Raw genomic sequence first — 14,011 nt, forward strand, 5'->3', positions numbered from 1 at the left:
TAAATGACTTTCAGGTTAAGAGGTTGCAACACAATAATTCTTCGTGATCTGCAAGCCTCTTCATTCAGTTCCGGGCAGTGATTTAAATGATTTTCTTAGTCCCACCTTCAATGCACGCAGACTGTGTTCTGGGTGAGGGGACACTCCTCCACTCACAAGACCCAAGTGTGAACCTTCCTTTGAAGTAAAAATGGGGAAGGAGGAGTTGGATATAAAAAGACGGGGGAATAGAGAAGTAGAAAGAGAAAGATGGGCTTAAAACGTTATTGTAAGAAAAAATGTTTTCAGTGAAGGTGTAATAGCTGATGAGTTGGAAATGGATTGCGGAATCACACTTTGTAAATAAAGTTCCTATGCTCTTTTTTTCTTATACCTCCAGCATTTTACTATAGTTCCACATGTATATGTCCAGTCTTCTCTCTTCCCCCAGAGCCTACATTTCTACAGACGCAGCATCTAAATCTACAGATGTGACTGGGCCTTGGGAGCAGAGGAGGTGGGGCTTATAGACTCATTTATAGAAATAGTTCAGGGAGGGGTACGGCCTGCTCAGGGTCACACAGCACAGATACCTTTGAAGAAAAACTCAGTCTGCTCCCCAGCAGGTAGAGAGCTCCTCGGGGAAAGAAAATGTGAATACTCTCATGCATTCCACAAGTCATCAGCTTTTCACTTCATTAACTCTAACTGGTAAAGATATGTATTGCTTGGTAACCAGGTTTAGATCTTGACCAACACTCAATTTTTTAAAGAAAAAGAGAAAGGTAGGAGGGAGAAAAAGACAGATACACAACAAGAACAGGAATTGTGTTTCCATGACTTATACCTGTAGCAGGTGTTATACTTGGCAGTCAGTATCATGAGTCAACCCCTTGCCCCTAAACCTTTAGCACTTAAAACCTACCACAGCTTAGGACATTGCGGGGAATGACATTAGGTGGAGGGGGGAGAGGGAATAACACTTCTTCCTGCTTCCCAAGCACATGAACATTTTTAGGAGGCTATATACCCAACCCCAAAATAAGTATCAAAACTAAAGAAGTATCAAAACTAAAGACACTTTGAGGTTTAGAAAAGATCATATCCCTAACACTGAAATGCAAATGTACGCTTTCTCTTCTGTAGGAGAGTGTGTTCACCTACTTCACACTCACCCTGGAAAAGTCAATATTTGAATACAAATATGGTGATGCACCACTGATGGGTATGTTACCAACTGCTTTGCTTATAGCCAAATATACAGTGACGTCTTTGATCACTGGCCTGAGAGTCGAGTCGAGTAGTGTGGTGATTAAGGACTCTGAGGCCCATCAGCCTGGATTTGAATTCTACTTCTGTTTACTGGCTGTGAGCCCTGCGCAAATTATCTTCCCTCTCTGTGGCAGTTCCCCCTTTTGTGAACTTGGGTAATAAGAACAGCTTATACTTTGCAGGGTTCTTGTGAGAATTAAATGAGTTTGTACATGGACCATACCTAGAAGAGAAACTGGCCCATAAAACACCCTCAGTCGATGTCTGCTCATAATCCCCTCCACTGTCTTACCTTCTCTCTCTGAATCGCCTTCATTTTTTGGATTTCAGCTTCTTCAGCTTCCTTCTTGATTCTTATAGCTTCTTCTCTTTTTAACTAAATTGTATTGAGATTACAAAGGACAAAAAATAGTTACTATTTTTCAGTCTGAACCTCTGGAACACAAAATTATGATGAAAGGCAAATTACAGTATTGTTTGGCACTACCTCGCCATGATTATAGGTTGGTACTTCAAGCTACTTAGAGACAGAGACTGGCCAGGCTACTTCCCCTGCCTATAAAATTTCACTTTTTATTTCTTCCTTGGCCTCTGTCTCTCTGTCTCCACCCACCCACCCACCTACCCCACCAGTTGGGGAGGAAAAAAGGTGGGCAGATAATTTTTCCTGATTATAAAACTCATAGTTCATTGTAAAAAAAAAAATCACTAATCAACTTAAATCTTTTATTTTCTTACTACTTTTATGACTTTTACCAGGTAAACAAACCCATATGGTTGGAATTAAAATATTTAAAACATCGTAGAGTTAACTATGGAGGGAAAATCCCTTTATCATGGATCCTGCTGACTAATGTATGTATGGTTTGGATGAAAATTCTAGATATCTATCTCTTCACTTCTCAGTACCTGATTTATTTGCTTTTGAGTTTCCTTTTGCAATTGGTTGCTTTTGGTTAAGTTACTGTGTTACTTCATGGTTACTAGAAATTGCTGGTGCTCAAATTCCTTGCCAAAATTAAACTAAAGGAGATGGATTCTGACCTTTTGCTGGTATTTAGATTGCATCAGTTGGAGCTGTTGTTTCTGCCTGACTTCCGCCTCTGATTGTCTTCCACCTAAGGGGGAAAAAGTCACGAAGTTGAAACATGAATGTTAAGCTGAAATGTCAGCCATCAAAAACTAATTAATACATGACAAAACTACACCACGAGTTTCTTTAACATTTTCATACCTCTAGAAATAAAGCCATAACCAGTTTCCTTAATAAGACATTAAAGAATGATAATTACTTAAAAGAGAAACAGAACTAGACAGAAAGACCATATTCCTAAAAGAACAGGACAGTCCTGCTAAAGTTTTTCAGTCATGTCAGTATTGAAGTTTTCATTTAGATTGGAATCATACCTGAAGGTCCATACTAAATAATAAGAAATAGTGCCAGTCTTGGAAATTCTAGAACATTCCTCCTATTTGATTGACCATTTTTCTTTTACTTTTTGTCTTTGTTGATTTTAGAGAGAGAGGAATGGAGAGGGAGAGAGGGAGAGAGACATTAATGAGAGAGAACATCAAATGGCCACTTCCTGCATGTCCCACACTGGGGATTTGGGCCACAGCGTGGGCATGTGCCCTGATTGGGAATTGAACTGGTGACCTCTTGGTACATGGGTCAACGCTCAACCACTGAGCCACACCGGCCGGGCTGAGTGACCGTTCCCTAATCTAACAAAGATTATGATCAATGATGCTTCCACTGATTTTCTTCTTCTGACCCAATTGCCTGTATGCAAGCAGCAAAACTCAGGAAGCCCTCCGGGCTCTTACCATTAGACAAACATGTTGTCTTTACAACCCAGTTTTTAAAAGTACAGTGGAAATATTCCAGTCAGTAACTGATCGTCAGTCTTTTACCATTTATTGTTCTCTCTGCAGGTATTCAAGAGAAAAATATGAGTGTTAGATTATTTGCCTGCTCCCTCTTAAACCTAAAATAATTTGGGGCCAGAAAGCAGCTGGATAATCATCTAAGAATTGCTGTTTAGGGACTTCTCAGTGTTTATGCAAGCTTGGTGTGTGTATTATAAAGCTCCCTTTGAAATAATTCTCTGGTGTTTTGGTCGCTAAAAATGTCAGTTCCCTGAAAGATTCACTCTCACAGAAGATGCATTAAAATAATTTGCATTAACTATAGTTTTATCATTGAACTAGTAAAGACACCATAGAGATTTCTCATCTGAGTCCCAAAAGATACATAAAGCATATTTGGTTTGGGCCCTTTCATCTCTGTTGTGGGGGACAGAGGAAAGGGAAAGACAAAGAGAAGGCTACTGAAGCTTTTATCTAATGTTTTAGCCACTTTCAGTATCTCCGCAAACTACTCTAATATATTAAGGGGTAGAGGAATGGGGGACGAGCTGAGAATTATAATAAATGAAGAAAGTCAGATGTCTACTCATGTATTGGTTTTGTTCAAAAATCATCAAAAAAGTTTAATACAGCCTAGAACTTTTTTTTCCCTAGGCTCTTCTCACATAGATATCTTGTGATATCTAGATATATCAAAAATGAGATTCTGTTCATGTTTAGCTAAGGCCCAAAGACAATAGGCGCCAACTATTCCAAATTTCAAAACAAAGTACTCTGATCTCTAAGCAGGATCTTCAAGCGGGTAACTGAATCAGTTTGGAGAACCTTAACTAGAGACTATCTTCAGCCTATAAAAGATATTGGGTAGGGCAAAGGGAGGTAGACATCAGAGGAAAGATGTCTTTGTGGGTTCAATCTTCTCTGTGCGCTTGGGAAAGGAGGAATCCACGTAAAGATGACCAAAAGAGGTTTAATGAAAATCACTTGGCGATCATGATCCATGTCCCTAAGAGACTGAGGGACCTAGTGGACCAGGCCTGGAAAAGTCAGAGCCCAAAGGCTGCTGTTAGTTGGTACTCAGATGGGTCATCAAGAAGAGGTGGCTGCACGGCGAATGGCCTGTCTTCCCAGAGTCTGTGGTTCCTGTACTCCCAGTCTGGGTTGTCATGAAGGAGAATGTTCATCTAAAGCTGTCCTAAAGGAACTAGCCCAAGTCGGCCACCTAGAGGAACAACGCATCTACAAAACGAGTCTACCTACCAAGAGCCAATGGCGGAGCCACGCATGCCAGCAGGAAAGTATGTCATCTCTACCAAGGGAATCCAGGTCAAAGATGACTGGCAGGCAAGGAGGGACTCTGAAGAACTCCGAGAACCCCAGGGGGAGAATGCACAGTAAGCACACACCAGTACTGGAAGAAACTGGGATCAGTGCACTACAGATCCCTACCTCTCTTCTCTTCCCTTCTTGCTTTGACCCTGGAGGGGTCAGAATCTGGAAACAAAGCAGTCAAGAGAGAAAAGTGCAGCCATGCCCCATTTCCTTTGCTAGCTTTCTACTCAAAATGGACCTGGGCTGCCCTGGCCGGTTTGGCTCAGTGCTTAGAGCATCAGCCTGAAGTCCAGAGAGACCAGGGTTCAGTACCCGCTAAGGGCACGTACCTCGGTTGCAGTTTGTCCCTGGCCCTGGTTGGGTTGTGCGAGTGGCAACCACTCAATGTGTCCCTTTCACGTCAATGTTTCTTTCTCTCTCTCTCTCTCTCTCTCTCTCTCTCTCTCTCTCTCTCTCTCTCCTCCCTCCTACTCTATCTGAACAAAAAATGGAAAAATGTCCTCAGGTGAGGATTAAAAAAATTAAAAAAAAAAAAAAAATGGACCCGGGCTGGAGTGTGGAGGAAGTTTTCATCTCCATTAGTAACAGTTTTGACCAGTAGCTCGGAATGAAGGTCAATTACTAAAATGACACTATTTTACGCCTAGAATTGGCTGAACAACTTTATTCATTGAGAAAGACCAAAAAGATTTAATTTCATCCAAATATCGTGGGAAAAACTAGTCCCACAGAACCGGTTCCAGAAGGCCAGTTAGGAAGGACAAAGCTATTTCTTGGGTGTACTTCTCAAATCTGGCTTACTCAGTGAAATAACCTTAATTTTTTAGATTAATCCTTTTCATGAAATACAGTGGGGGTATGGTGACAATAGTATTGCCTTCACCCATTAGATGATTTCCAAATTAGCTTATTTTTACCTATATCCTGGAAAAAATATTTCTCTACACTATTGCGACAGTAAGGGGCCCTTGACACTTGACATATTTCCACAGATTAACGAAATCTGTGGAAACTGTGTACCCAGCCCTTTAAGTTCTTAGCTGCTGCTAGAAAAGAAAAGGAAGAAATAACTGAATGATTCCCATTAGGCGACCGCCCACTGGAAGATTCAAACGCCCAGCAAATGCAGTCCAGACCATTCATCACACGGGCAGCATGTGTGTCAGAGGCCCAGAGGTCTCTGTCTGTAGAATGAAAACAGAGGCGATGTTTCTCTTTACACCTTCCATTGGTCCCCAGCTCACTCCCATCTTAGTTTTGGAATTGACTCTCCATTCATTTTATTTTTCCCGTTAGCATTTAAGTGCTGTGATTAATATGCTGTGATGGCGTTTACTCCCATCCTGACTAGTGCTATGACAGGGCATATGCAGTGCCCAGGGAAGATTTCTTCAGAGTTGATCATTTAAGAGGCTCTAAATTATTTGGTAATTAAGTCATCACTTGATTCCCACATAACTGTGGCATCATACTTTTGCTACTTGCAGAAAATGAGAAACAACGATATACCTGTGTCCTTAACTGTTTCCATTTTAAATGCATTCCATTCCAAGAAGCACAGTGACCCAGCCATCTGTAAGGTACACTGAGAGACAGAGCTAGGTGTGGCACTAACGGGATCCACGCATGCCCTGTCCTCCCTCCTCAGACGAGCACTTTGCTCACTTACCTAGCTGCCTTGGTGCCAGGTCTATTGGCTTCACTCTATGTTGCTCCTTCCATTTCTCCAGGTTCTCCAGCTCTTTCTCAGCAACTAAGCCAAGTGAGAAATATAAAATCATCAATTATTAGAATATTAAAATGAACTGGTCCCCTTAAGGCATTAAATACAACCATCAGAGGGCAATTAAATACACGTAAGCATGGGTGGATGAGACATCCAGGAAAGAAAGACACCACTCAGGCCTAACCCCTTGGAGTCACCCTGGGCCCACCCCTGTGGCATTTTCTCTGCATAGGAAGTTCAAATCTGGAAAACAGCCTGAACTCCTACTAAAATAAAGGAGTTTTGTTATTCCCATTCTAAAAAAATGTGTGCAAAACTAGAATGTTCATGTCAATAAGAACTTTCCACATGTAGGTAAATATATATCCCCAGGTCATTCTGATACCCATATTCTTTATTTAAACTGTAACCATAGGGCATAAGGGCTCTGTCACTGTAGGTGAGCAACCCCGCTCTGGTTCCTGGCACTTGGAAGTGTTCATTCCCCAAATATAACTCTGAGTGACAGCAGGGGGCGCCAGAGATACTAATTCCATACTTACAACATGCTGAATCCCATTAGACCTGATTGTTCCAAATGTCCATTTATAATATTTTTTAATTATTAGAGAGAGAAAACTTTCCGAAACACCTCAAAAATCCAGATCACACTGAGGTTTAAGTATCTAAATCGAAAGCTTGTGAGATGCCAAAACATTTGGGATTCTGTTGGTCAACTGCTAGCAGTGGCCACTCACTGCATAGCAGCATCTGTCTATTCTGCACTGATCCAGTTTTACCACCAGGAGGATACCGGTCTGGGGGCGTCCCTTTACAGCTTGCTTTCCTGTTGTGCCCTAATTAGTCATAAAATTAAATTTCCTACGAAGATCTAATAAAGAATCTCACTGCTAGTCCCACAACTTGACATGAGCAAGCTTCGTAACTTCTTTATGAATTAAATTAAATTTAGTTCTCCTTCGAACTCTACTGTATAATGCTGTAACTTTAAATGACAGCATTGCCCTGGCTGGTGTGGATCAGTGATTAGAGTGTCAGCCCGTGCATCGAAGGGTCGCAGGTTCGATTCCTGGTCAAGGGCACATGCCTGAGTTGCAGGTTCGATCCCTGGCCCCTGGCTGGGGTGCATGTGGGAGGTAACCAATCAGTGTGTGTGTGTGTGTGTGTGTGTGTGTGTGTGTCTCCCCCCACCAACTCTCTTTAAAAATCAATGGCAAAAAATATCCTCTGGTGAAGATTAAAAAAATAAATAAATATGTGACAGCATTCATTTTACTGTACAATTTCAATTAAATATCTTACATACCCACCAGATATAAACACAAAAACAAGTACATTGTGGTTCCTGTCCTCAAAGAGGCTTTATTCTAGAGAAGAACATTGAAGTATTTTACTATATGTTGTTTTGCTTGAAGTTGCAGAAACTATCAACAATGTGAAGTGTATTTACATACTGTACACAAATAAAAATAACTGAGAGCAGACTGTGCTGGTTACAAAATTATGGGAGCACAGAAGCTTAAAAATAATTCCATTAAGAAGGGATAAAACACACCAAGAAAGAGACAAATTATTTCAAGTACATAATTATTTCAAGTATATAATTTGTCTACTTCAAACATATTCAGTCCTATAAAAATATCTGCAGTCAGCCCAATTTTAAGGAATAGAGATAGGTCGCTTGGCAATAGGTGTGAAACTGAGCCCAACCAAAATCTGAGATTTACAGTCGTGTTCTGAGCTCTGCTGCTAACATAGAGAAACGAGTTTAGAAGCATTAACAATAGAATAACTTTAAAAGGCATAACTAAAACTGCTAAAGTTAAATAAAGAAAAAAAAACTTGATGAGATCTAGTGAGTATATTCAAATCAGAGAATAAAAATACTTCAGACCAAAGCAAATCAATTGTCCTCTATAAGAAAATGAGAAGCTTTATAAATTTTAAATAAATATACATACTCCTTTGTATCTGATTTCTTCGGTTTTGATTTGGTGTTATCAAGGTGTATGCACCTATGCTAGAATGAAGAGAAAAAAAAATTGCTTATTAGCATGAGAAACTACTAATGCCTATAAACCACCAAGCATTATTCCTGCTAAGACACTCTATTTACTGCCAGCACCATCAAATACGTACTATGGGAGAGAATCTTAAGACCCAGGTCTGTACTCTAGAAGCTTACAATCCAGTTGTCACAGTAAAACAAAGCACGTGGCCCAATGTGGAATACAAAGCAAGTGTAGGAGTGACAAGCGACTGCTTCACTGTGGGTCTTGGTAAACTCTGCAGGGATCCATCATTCCTTCAGGGGATGCTCATGGGCGGGCCCCTTTGAGGTGGCGTTGGATCGGCATTCTCTTCCACGCAACCCATACTGGAAGCACAAGAAACACTCATGCATTCTGTGTTTCCATAAATTGGGAGTATGGGTCATTTACAATGCAGCCATCTCCTCTTACATTACTTTTTATTGAGTGTATTGGGGTGACATTGGTTAGTAAAATCATATGGGTCTCAAGTGTACTCTTCTATAATATATTATCTGTATATTGCATTGTGTGTTCACCACCCCAAGTCAAGTCTCCTTCCGTCACCATTTACCCCCTCTTTACCCTCTTCTACCCTCCTCCCCTTTCCCTCTGGTGATCACCATACTGTTGTCTGTATCTATGAGGTTTTTTGCTGCTTAATCCCTTCACCTTTTTCACCCAGCTTCTCAACTCTGCTTCCCTTAGACAGCTGTCAGTCTGGTCTATGTATCTATGAGTCTGTTTCTGGTTTGTTTGTTAGTTTATTTTGTTCATTAGATTCCATATATAAGTGAGATTATATGATATTTGTCTTCCTCTGACTGGCTTATTTCACTTAGCACAGCACTCTCCAGGTTCATCCATGCTGTCAGAAAAGGTAAGATTTCCTTCTTTTTAAGGCTGAGTGGTATTCCATGGTGTAAGTGCACCACAGCTTTTTTATCCACTCATTTACTGGTGGACACTTGGGCTGCTTCCAAATCTTGGCTATTGTATATAACACGGTAATGAACAAGAGGTGTGAATTAGTGCAGCCATCTCTTCTTGATGACCTATCTGAGTGGCCAACAGTATTGCGCTTTTGAGTTCTGCCTCTTCCAGGCATGGATCCTTCTTTCTCCTTGAGACATTGGTTAAGCATAATCAGAAGTTCAAAGAAGCAAGGAGTCGCTTCAATTCATGGGATTATCACAGAAGACTTCATTTATGCAAAAATATTCAACTCTGGGATATCAAGAAGCTGTTAAAATATTGTAAGCTTTTGGGGGCAGAAACTGTGCTTGATTGATCTGTTTATGCCCAGCCCCTGGCACGGCGCCTGGTACAATGTAGCTACTTGACAAATGTGGGCTGAATTGAAATGAAATGATGCCAACACCCAGCCTGTGAGTCTGTGCTGGGTGTCTCTTCTTTGAGATGATCCATGTGGTCCTACATGAGTTTGAATAGATCATAAAGCAAAAATATAGCACAGCAACAGACTGCAGCATACATGTGGTTATGCTGTTAGGGGAAATGTTATGGATAAACACAATCAGCTTATAAATGTAGGTTTTCTTTAAAAAAAAAAAAGATACTCTTAGAAGTCTCTCTTCAACACAGAATGTATAATTCCAAAGGACAAATTAGCAAAGATTGAACAGTAGAGGCCAAAAGTGCTGATTAACAGAAGCCATTTCTTCCTTATCTATTTATGTTCCTAGCAGAGAGCCTTCGGCCAGCTTCAAACAGGGCTTTAATTTTAGACTTTTAAATGGGAGGTGTGCACTACCTTTGCATACAAATGGGGCTGCTGGATGCCCAATTACCTAATGTATATCAGCAGATGTTGCATGTGTAGCCTAGCATACATGCAACGTTATGAATACAAAATCAGGAGGCTGCTGCTAGAAATTAATCCCTTGTCCACTGCACATTCTTTGTTCACCCTAAGAAAAATTTTTCACTCCTCAATTGCCAGCGCTTTATAGGAGCCTGAGAGCTGCAACTCTGTGGATAGTACCTAGAAAAATAGTGAGCCTTTCTGCAGAGCCTTAAAGATGAAACACGAGATAATGATTTAAATGTCAACCATGATGGCACAATCCTGAATGTTCACTAAGTTTGTGGTATGGAGCTTCCCACTATACCCGGGACTTGACTATACTGCAGACCAGTTCTTAAATGTTAGTGCACAGGAGAAGCCCCTGGGAGATTTGTTAAAACACAGTTTCTGATTCAATATGAGAATTTGCTTTTTTTTTTTTTAATCCTCACTCAAAGATATTTTTTCATTGACTTTTAGAGAGAGAGAAAGATAGATGTGTGAGAGAAATATCAATCAGTTGCTTCTTATACCCACCGTGACCAGGGATTGAACCCGAAACCTAGGTAAGTACCCTGACCAGGAATTGAACCCATGACCTTTTTGGTGTACAAGATAACACTCAACCAACTGAATCCCCCAGCTGGGCTGACAACTTGCTTTATTTTTAATCCTCACCCAAGGACATTTTTGCATTTATCTTCAGATAGAACAGGAGCGAGAGAGGAAGAAAGAAAGAAAGAGAGAAACATTGACGTGAGAGACACATCAACTGGTTGCCACCCACACGACCCCAACCAGGGCAGGGACAAACTGCAACCGAGGCACATGCCCTTAGCGGGAACCAAACCTGGGTCTCTCTGGTCCATGGGCCGATGCTTTAACCGCTGAGCCAAACCGGCCAGGGAATAACTTGCATTTTTAATAGTTTTAGGTAATGCTGGTGTTCTTGATCTGGAGACCACACTTTGAGAACCACTGCTATAGATCAATCAAGTTGACTTTGAACATTTAGATTGAAAGGAGATTTGGGGATTAAGAAATCACTGACGAAGATACATATACCAAAGATCATGAGATTAATTAAGCAACAGTGCTGAGAAGCAAACCCAGGACTTTTGACTTAGACCCGTTAAGCTGACTCAATGTAGAAAACATAATATGTGACTATCCTTAACTTCAGCCTCTTGATAGACTTCCAAACAAAGTAATGTCCTTAATTTAACTGTGCACCTGTATGCACTTGTTGTGTTAGGGACAACACCAAAACCAGCACCAACCACTTTGACAGAGCTTATGCTTTAGTTAGGAACAAGTTGTGAAATCACTGGCGCACACCGCGAGGTTGTCCAAACCAGTGTCAAAACGGAGAGATCCAAGGGGGAGCAGAGTCGGAGACCCTGAGGGGTGGAAAACTGCAGAGAAGAATGCAAGCTGAGGCTTAAAAGACAGGGTCCAAAAATGGCAAGAAGTGTTCCTTGGCTAGGACTTTGCTGAGAGCAGCGTTGTACAGAATTTTCCAAGTTCCATGCGTCTCTCTTATAAAAATTTTGCAAAATGTTTGGAAAGTAACACTAATATATTTGTAAAAGATTTCATTCTACAATATTGAGTCTGATCAAGTTCAAGTCTGATAACATCATACTAGAATCTTTAGTCTTGGGAACAGGGCTGTGGGTCAATCTGTGGTCAATGTGTGAAGGTTACAGGTACCCAGCACAGTACAGGCCCATGAAAAGAGGGAAAAACTGGTCTAGCCCTGAAATCAGAGGTTTTTCACTGAAAGCATTTAAACACAATCCCAGGCTCAAGGACAATGATCCCAGTAATAATAAATGTTCTTCTGTTGGAGAATTTCTTAGCAACCCTCTTAGCAGTGTTTTATTGGCTGAGGACGCCAAATCTGACAGGTCACAGAAACGCTGCCAAGGAACTGGGCTTCTGTTCCTCTTACTGCTCTAAGAAGAAGAGCTGAAGTCTAAGGACCCGCCTTTATTTTGTATATCATATGGCAGAGGGGGAGGTAGACACAAGTATTCGTCCTTCTTCTCTCAGCTTTGCCTTGACGTGAATAACAAATGTAACGTATTCATGCTTTCAGCCAATTAGTTTCCACCCACAGCAAGGGCCTCTGCGCTCTAACCCCCTTGTCTTCCCTTTCAGCAGCCTGACTCTCAAAGCTGCTGATCTCCCGAGCTCAACCTACCTTTTAGTATTTAGTATTCTGGTCATTTCCTGATTAAGCAACATTCAAGCTACTGAAATAAATGTATATCTTTGAAAATGAGTTTCCTTAATTGCCTCATTGAAATTTAATGAAATATCTCAATGTGTAAGGTTGTGCCCACTTTGCAACAGCACCTATCTGTGCGATATACTTAGGGAGAATACATAAAAGAATAGCATAAAAAGAAAATTTTTTTTCCTGCGTCACACTAAAATAAATAAATATATTCAAGAAATGTTTTCCTTGTAAGGTCTCTCCTGACTACACATCTGCTCTCCTTGCATACATCCTTGCACAATTTCTATGAAGTCTCATCAATAAGCACTCTCTGAAAAAAATGTTATGTAGAAGTTATGAAAATATCTTAGTTTGACTAAAAGTATCACATAAATATATCCCCTGGTGTGTACAAACTGCAGATGTAATTTAAATTTCTAATTAAGAACAATACTGGTTGACTGAAAAAAAAAAAAAAAAACACAGTCAAGAACAAAATTTCAGAAAGGGGTAGAAGACTGTTACAAACATATTTCAAGTAGAATGGTAGACCTAGTCAACTGTCCTATAAAAAATTAGTTTGAGATTTTTTAGAAAATCTTGTCCTTGGGTGAAACTGTAAAAAAAAAAAAAGAATTTTTGATTAATCAAAAGCACTAGATAGAGATTTATTTCCTAGATAAGGCTTTCCATATTGGTTTTTGCTAGATTATCTTCAATGCCGGAATCTGAAGCTTACTGTTTTTAGCTTACATAAGTCAAAGCTTTTGAGGCATTCAAGTTTCCAAACATTCTTTTATAAACACCACATTTCCAAGAGAAACGTAAAATGACAAGATCAGGCCGAGTAAATCACCCCTGACCTCTCAGCTGCTGTTACAGCAGCCCTGGTCCAGCATCCACATCTCCAGTGTGCAAGGGCTCATGACTTCTCTTTTGTTTCAGAAGGTGCAGAGCCCAAAACATTGTCTGCACACCCAAGAAGCTGATGTGTTAGTTCTGTAACTCAGTTTCTCTTACAGATCTGAATAGACACCCTGAGGGCTGACAGACACCCAGAGCTCAAAGATAAACAAACAAGACATCATCAGGTCACCAGAGCCTTTGTTCATGGGATGCCTTTAAGAAATACACACACGCACACACACATCCATACCAGGATTCCCATGCAGGCCCATGGTGTAGTGAGACATGGTAAATTTAGGTACATTAGGAAAAAAGTATCTCTTTTTTCTGATGAATGTAACTCCACACTAGGACAGGTTTGGTATACACAGTTGAACCTTGAACACCATGGGTTTAAACTACACAGGTCCACTTATATTGTTTCTATTTTTCAATAAGAACAATCAGCCCTTTGATCAACCACAGATCAAGAACAGTATTTTTGCAGTTTGTCCCCAGCCCTGGCTGAGTCGTGTGGGTGGCAGCCACTCAGTGTGTCCCTTTTACATTGATGTTTCTCTCTTCTTCTCTCTCCCTCCCACTCTATCTGAACAAAAAAAATGAGAAAATGAAAATGTCCTCAGATGAGGATAGAAAGAAAGAAAGACTAAATAAGAAAATTAGCATTTGCATAAAAACCTGGCTATTAATAGGCTATGATCTAATTATATACACATGTCTTAAGCAAAGCTCCTTGAAGTTATCTGTAACTTAAAGGCAAAACTCAGAAATGCAAGATACAGGAAATTATATCTAAATATCTGCATAGAACATTTAAAAATGATATTCACCACTTATTTCTGATTTTAAAGAAACATATAGTCATA

General features: G+C 40.3%; 1 protein-coding gene across 1 annotated transcript in view; it reads right to left on the reverse strand.

Moving 5' to 3' along the window:
• The window catches only part of EPSTI1 (epithelial stromal interaction 1), a 121,569-nt gene that overhangs the window by 75,333 nt on the left and 32,225 nt on the right, over nucleotides 1-14,011 (reverse strand). Inside the window, exons 3-6 of the mRNA XM_036249836.1 lie at nucleotides 8,140-8,198; nucleotides 6,122-6,205; nucleotides 2,296-2,369; nucleotides 1,544-1,627 (exon numbers count right to left, since the gene is read on the reverse strand). Of these exons, the coding sequence (XP_036105729.1) occupies nucleotides 1,544-1,627; nucleotides 2,296-2,369; nucleotides 6,122-6,205; nucleotides 8,140-8,198 (301 nt within the window). The remainder of the gene's footprint in view (nucleotides 1-1,543; nucleotides 1,628-2,295; nucleotides 2,370-6,121; nucleotides 6,206-8,139; nucleotides 8,199-14,011) is intronic.

This window comes from Molossus molossus, unplaced genomic scaffold (genome assembly GCF_014108415.1).
Source record: "Molossus molossus isolate mMolMol1 unplaced genomic scaffold, mMolMol1.p scaffold_m16_p_9, whole genome shotgun sequence".
Classification (NCBI taxonomy): domain Eukaryota; kingdom Metazoa; phylum Chordata; class Mammalia; order Chiroptera; family Molossidae; genus Molossus; species Molossus molossus.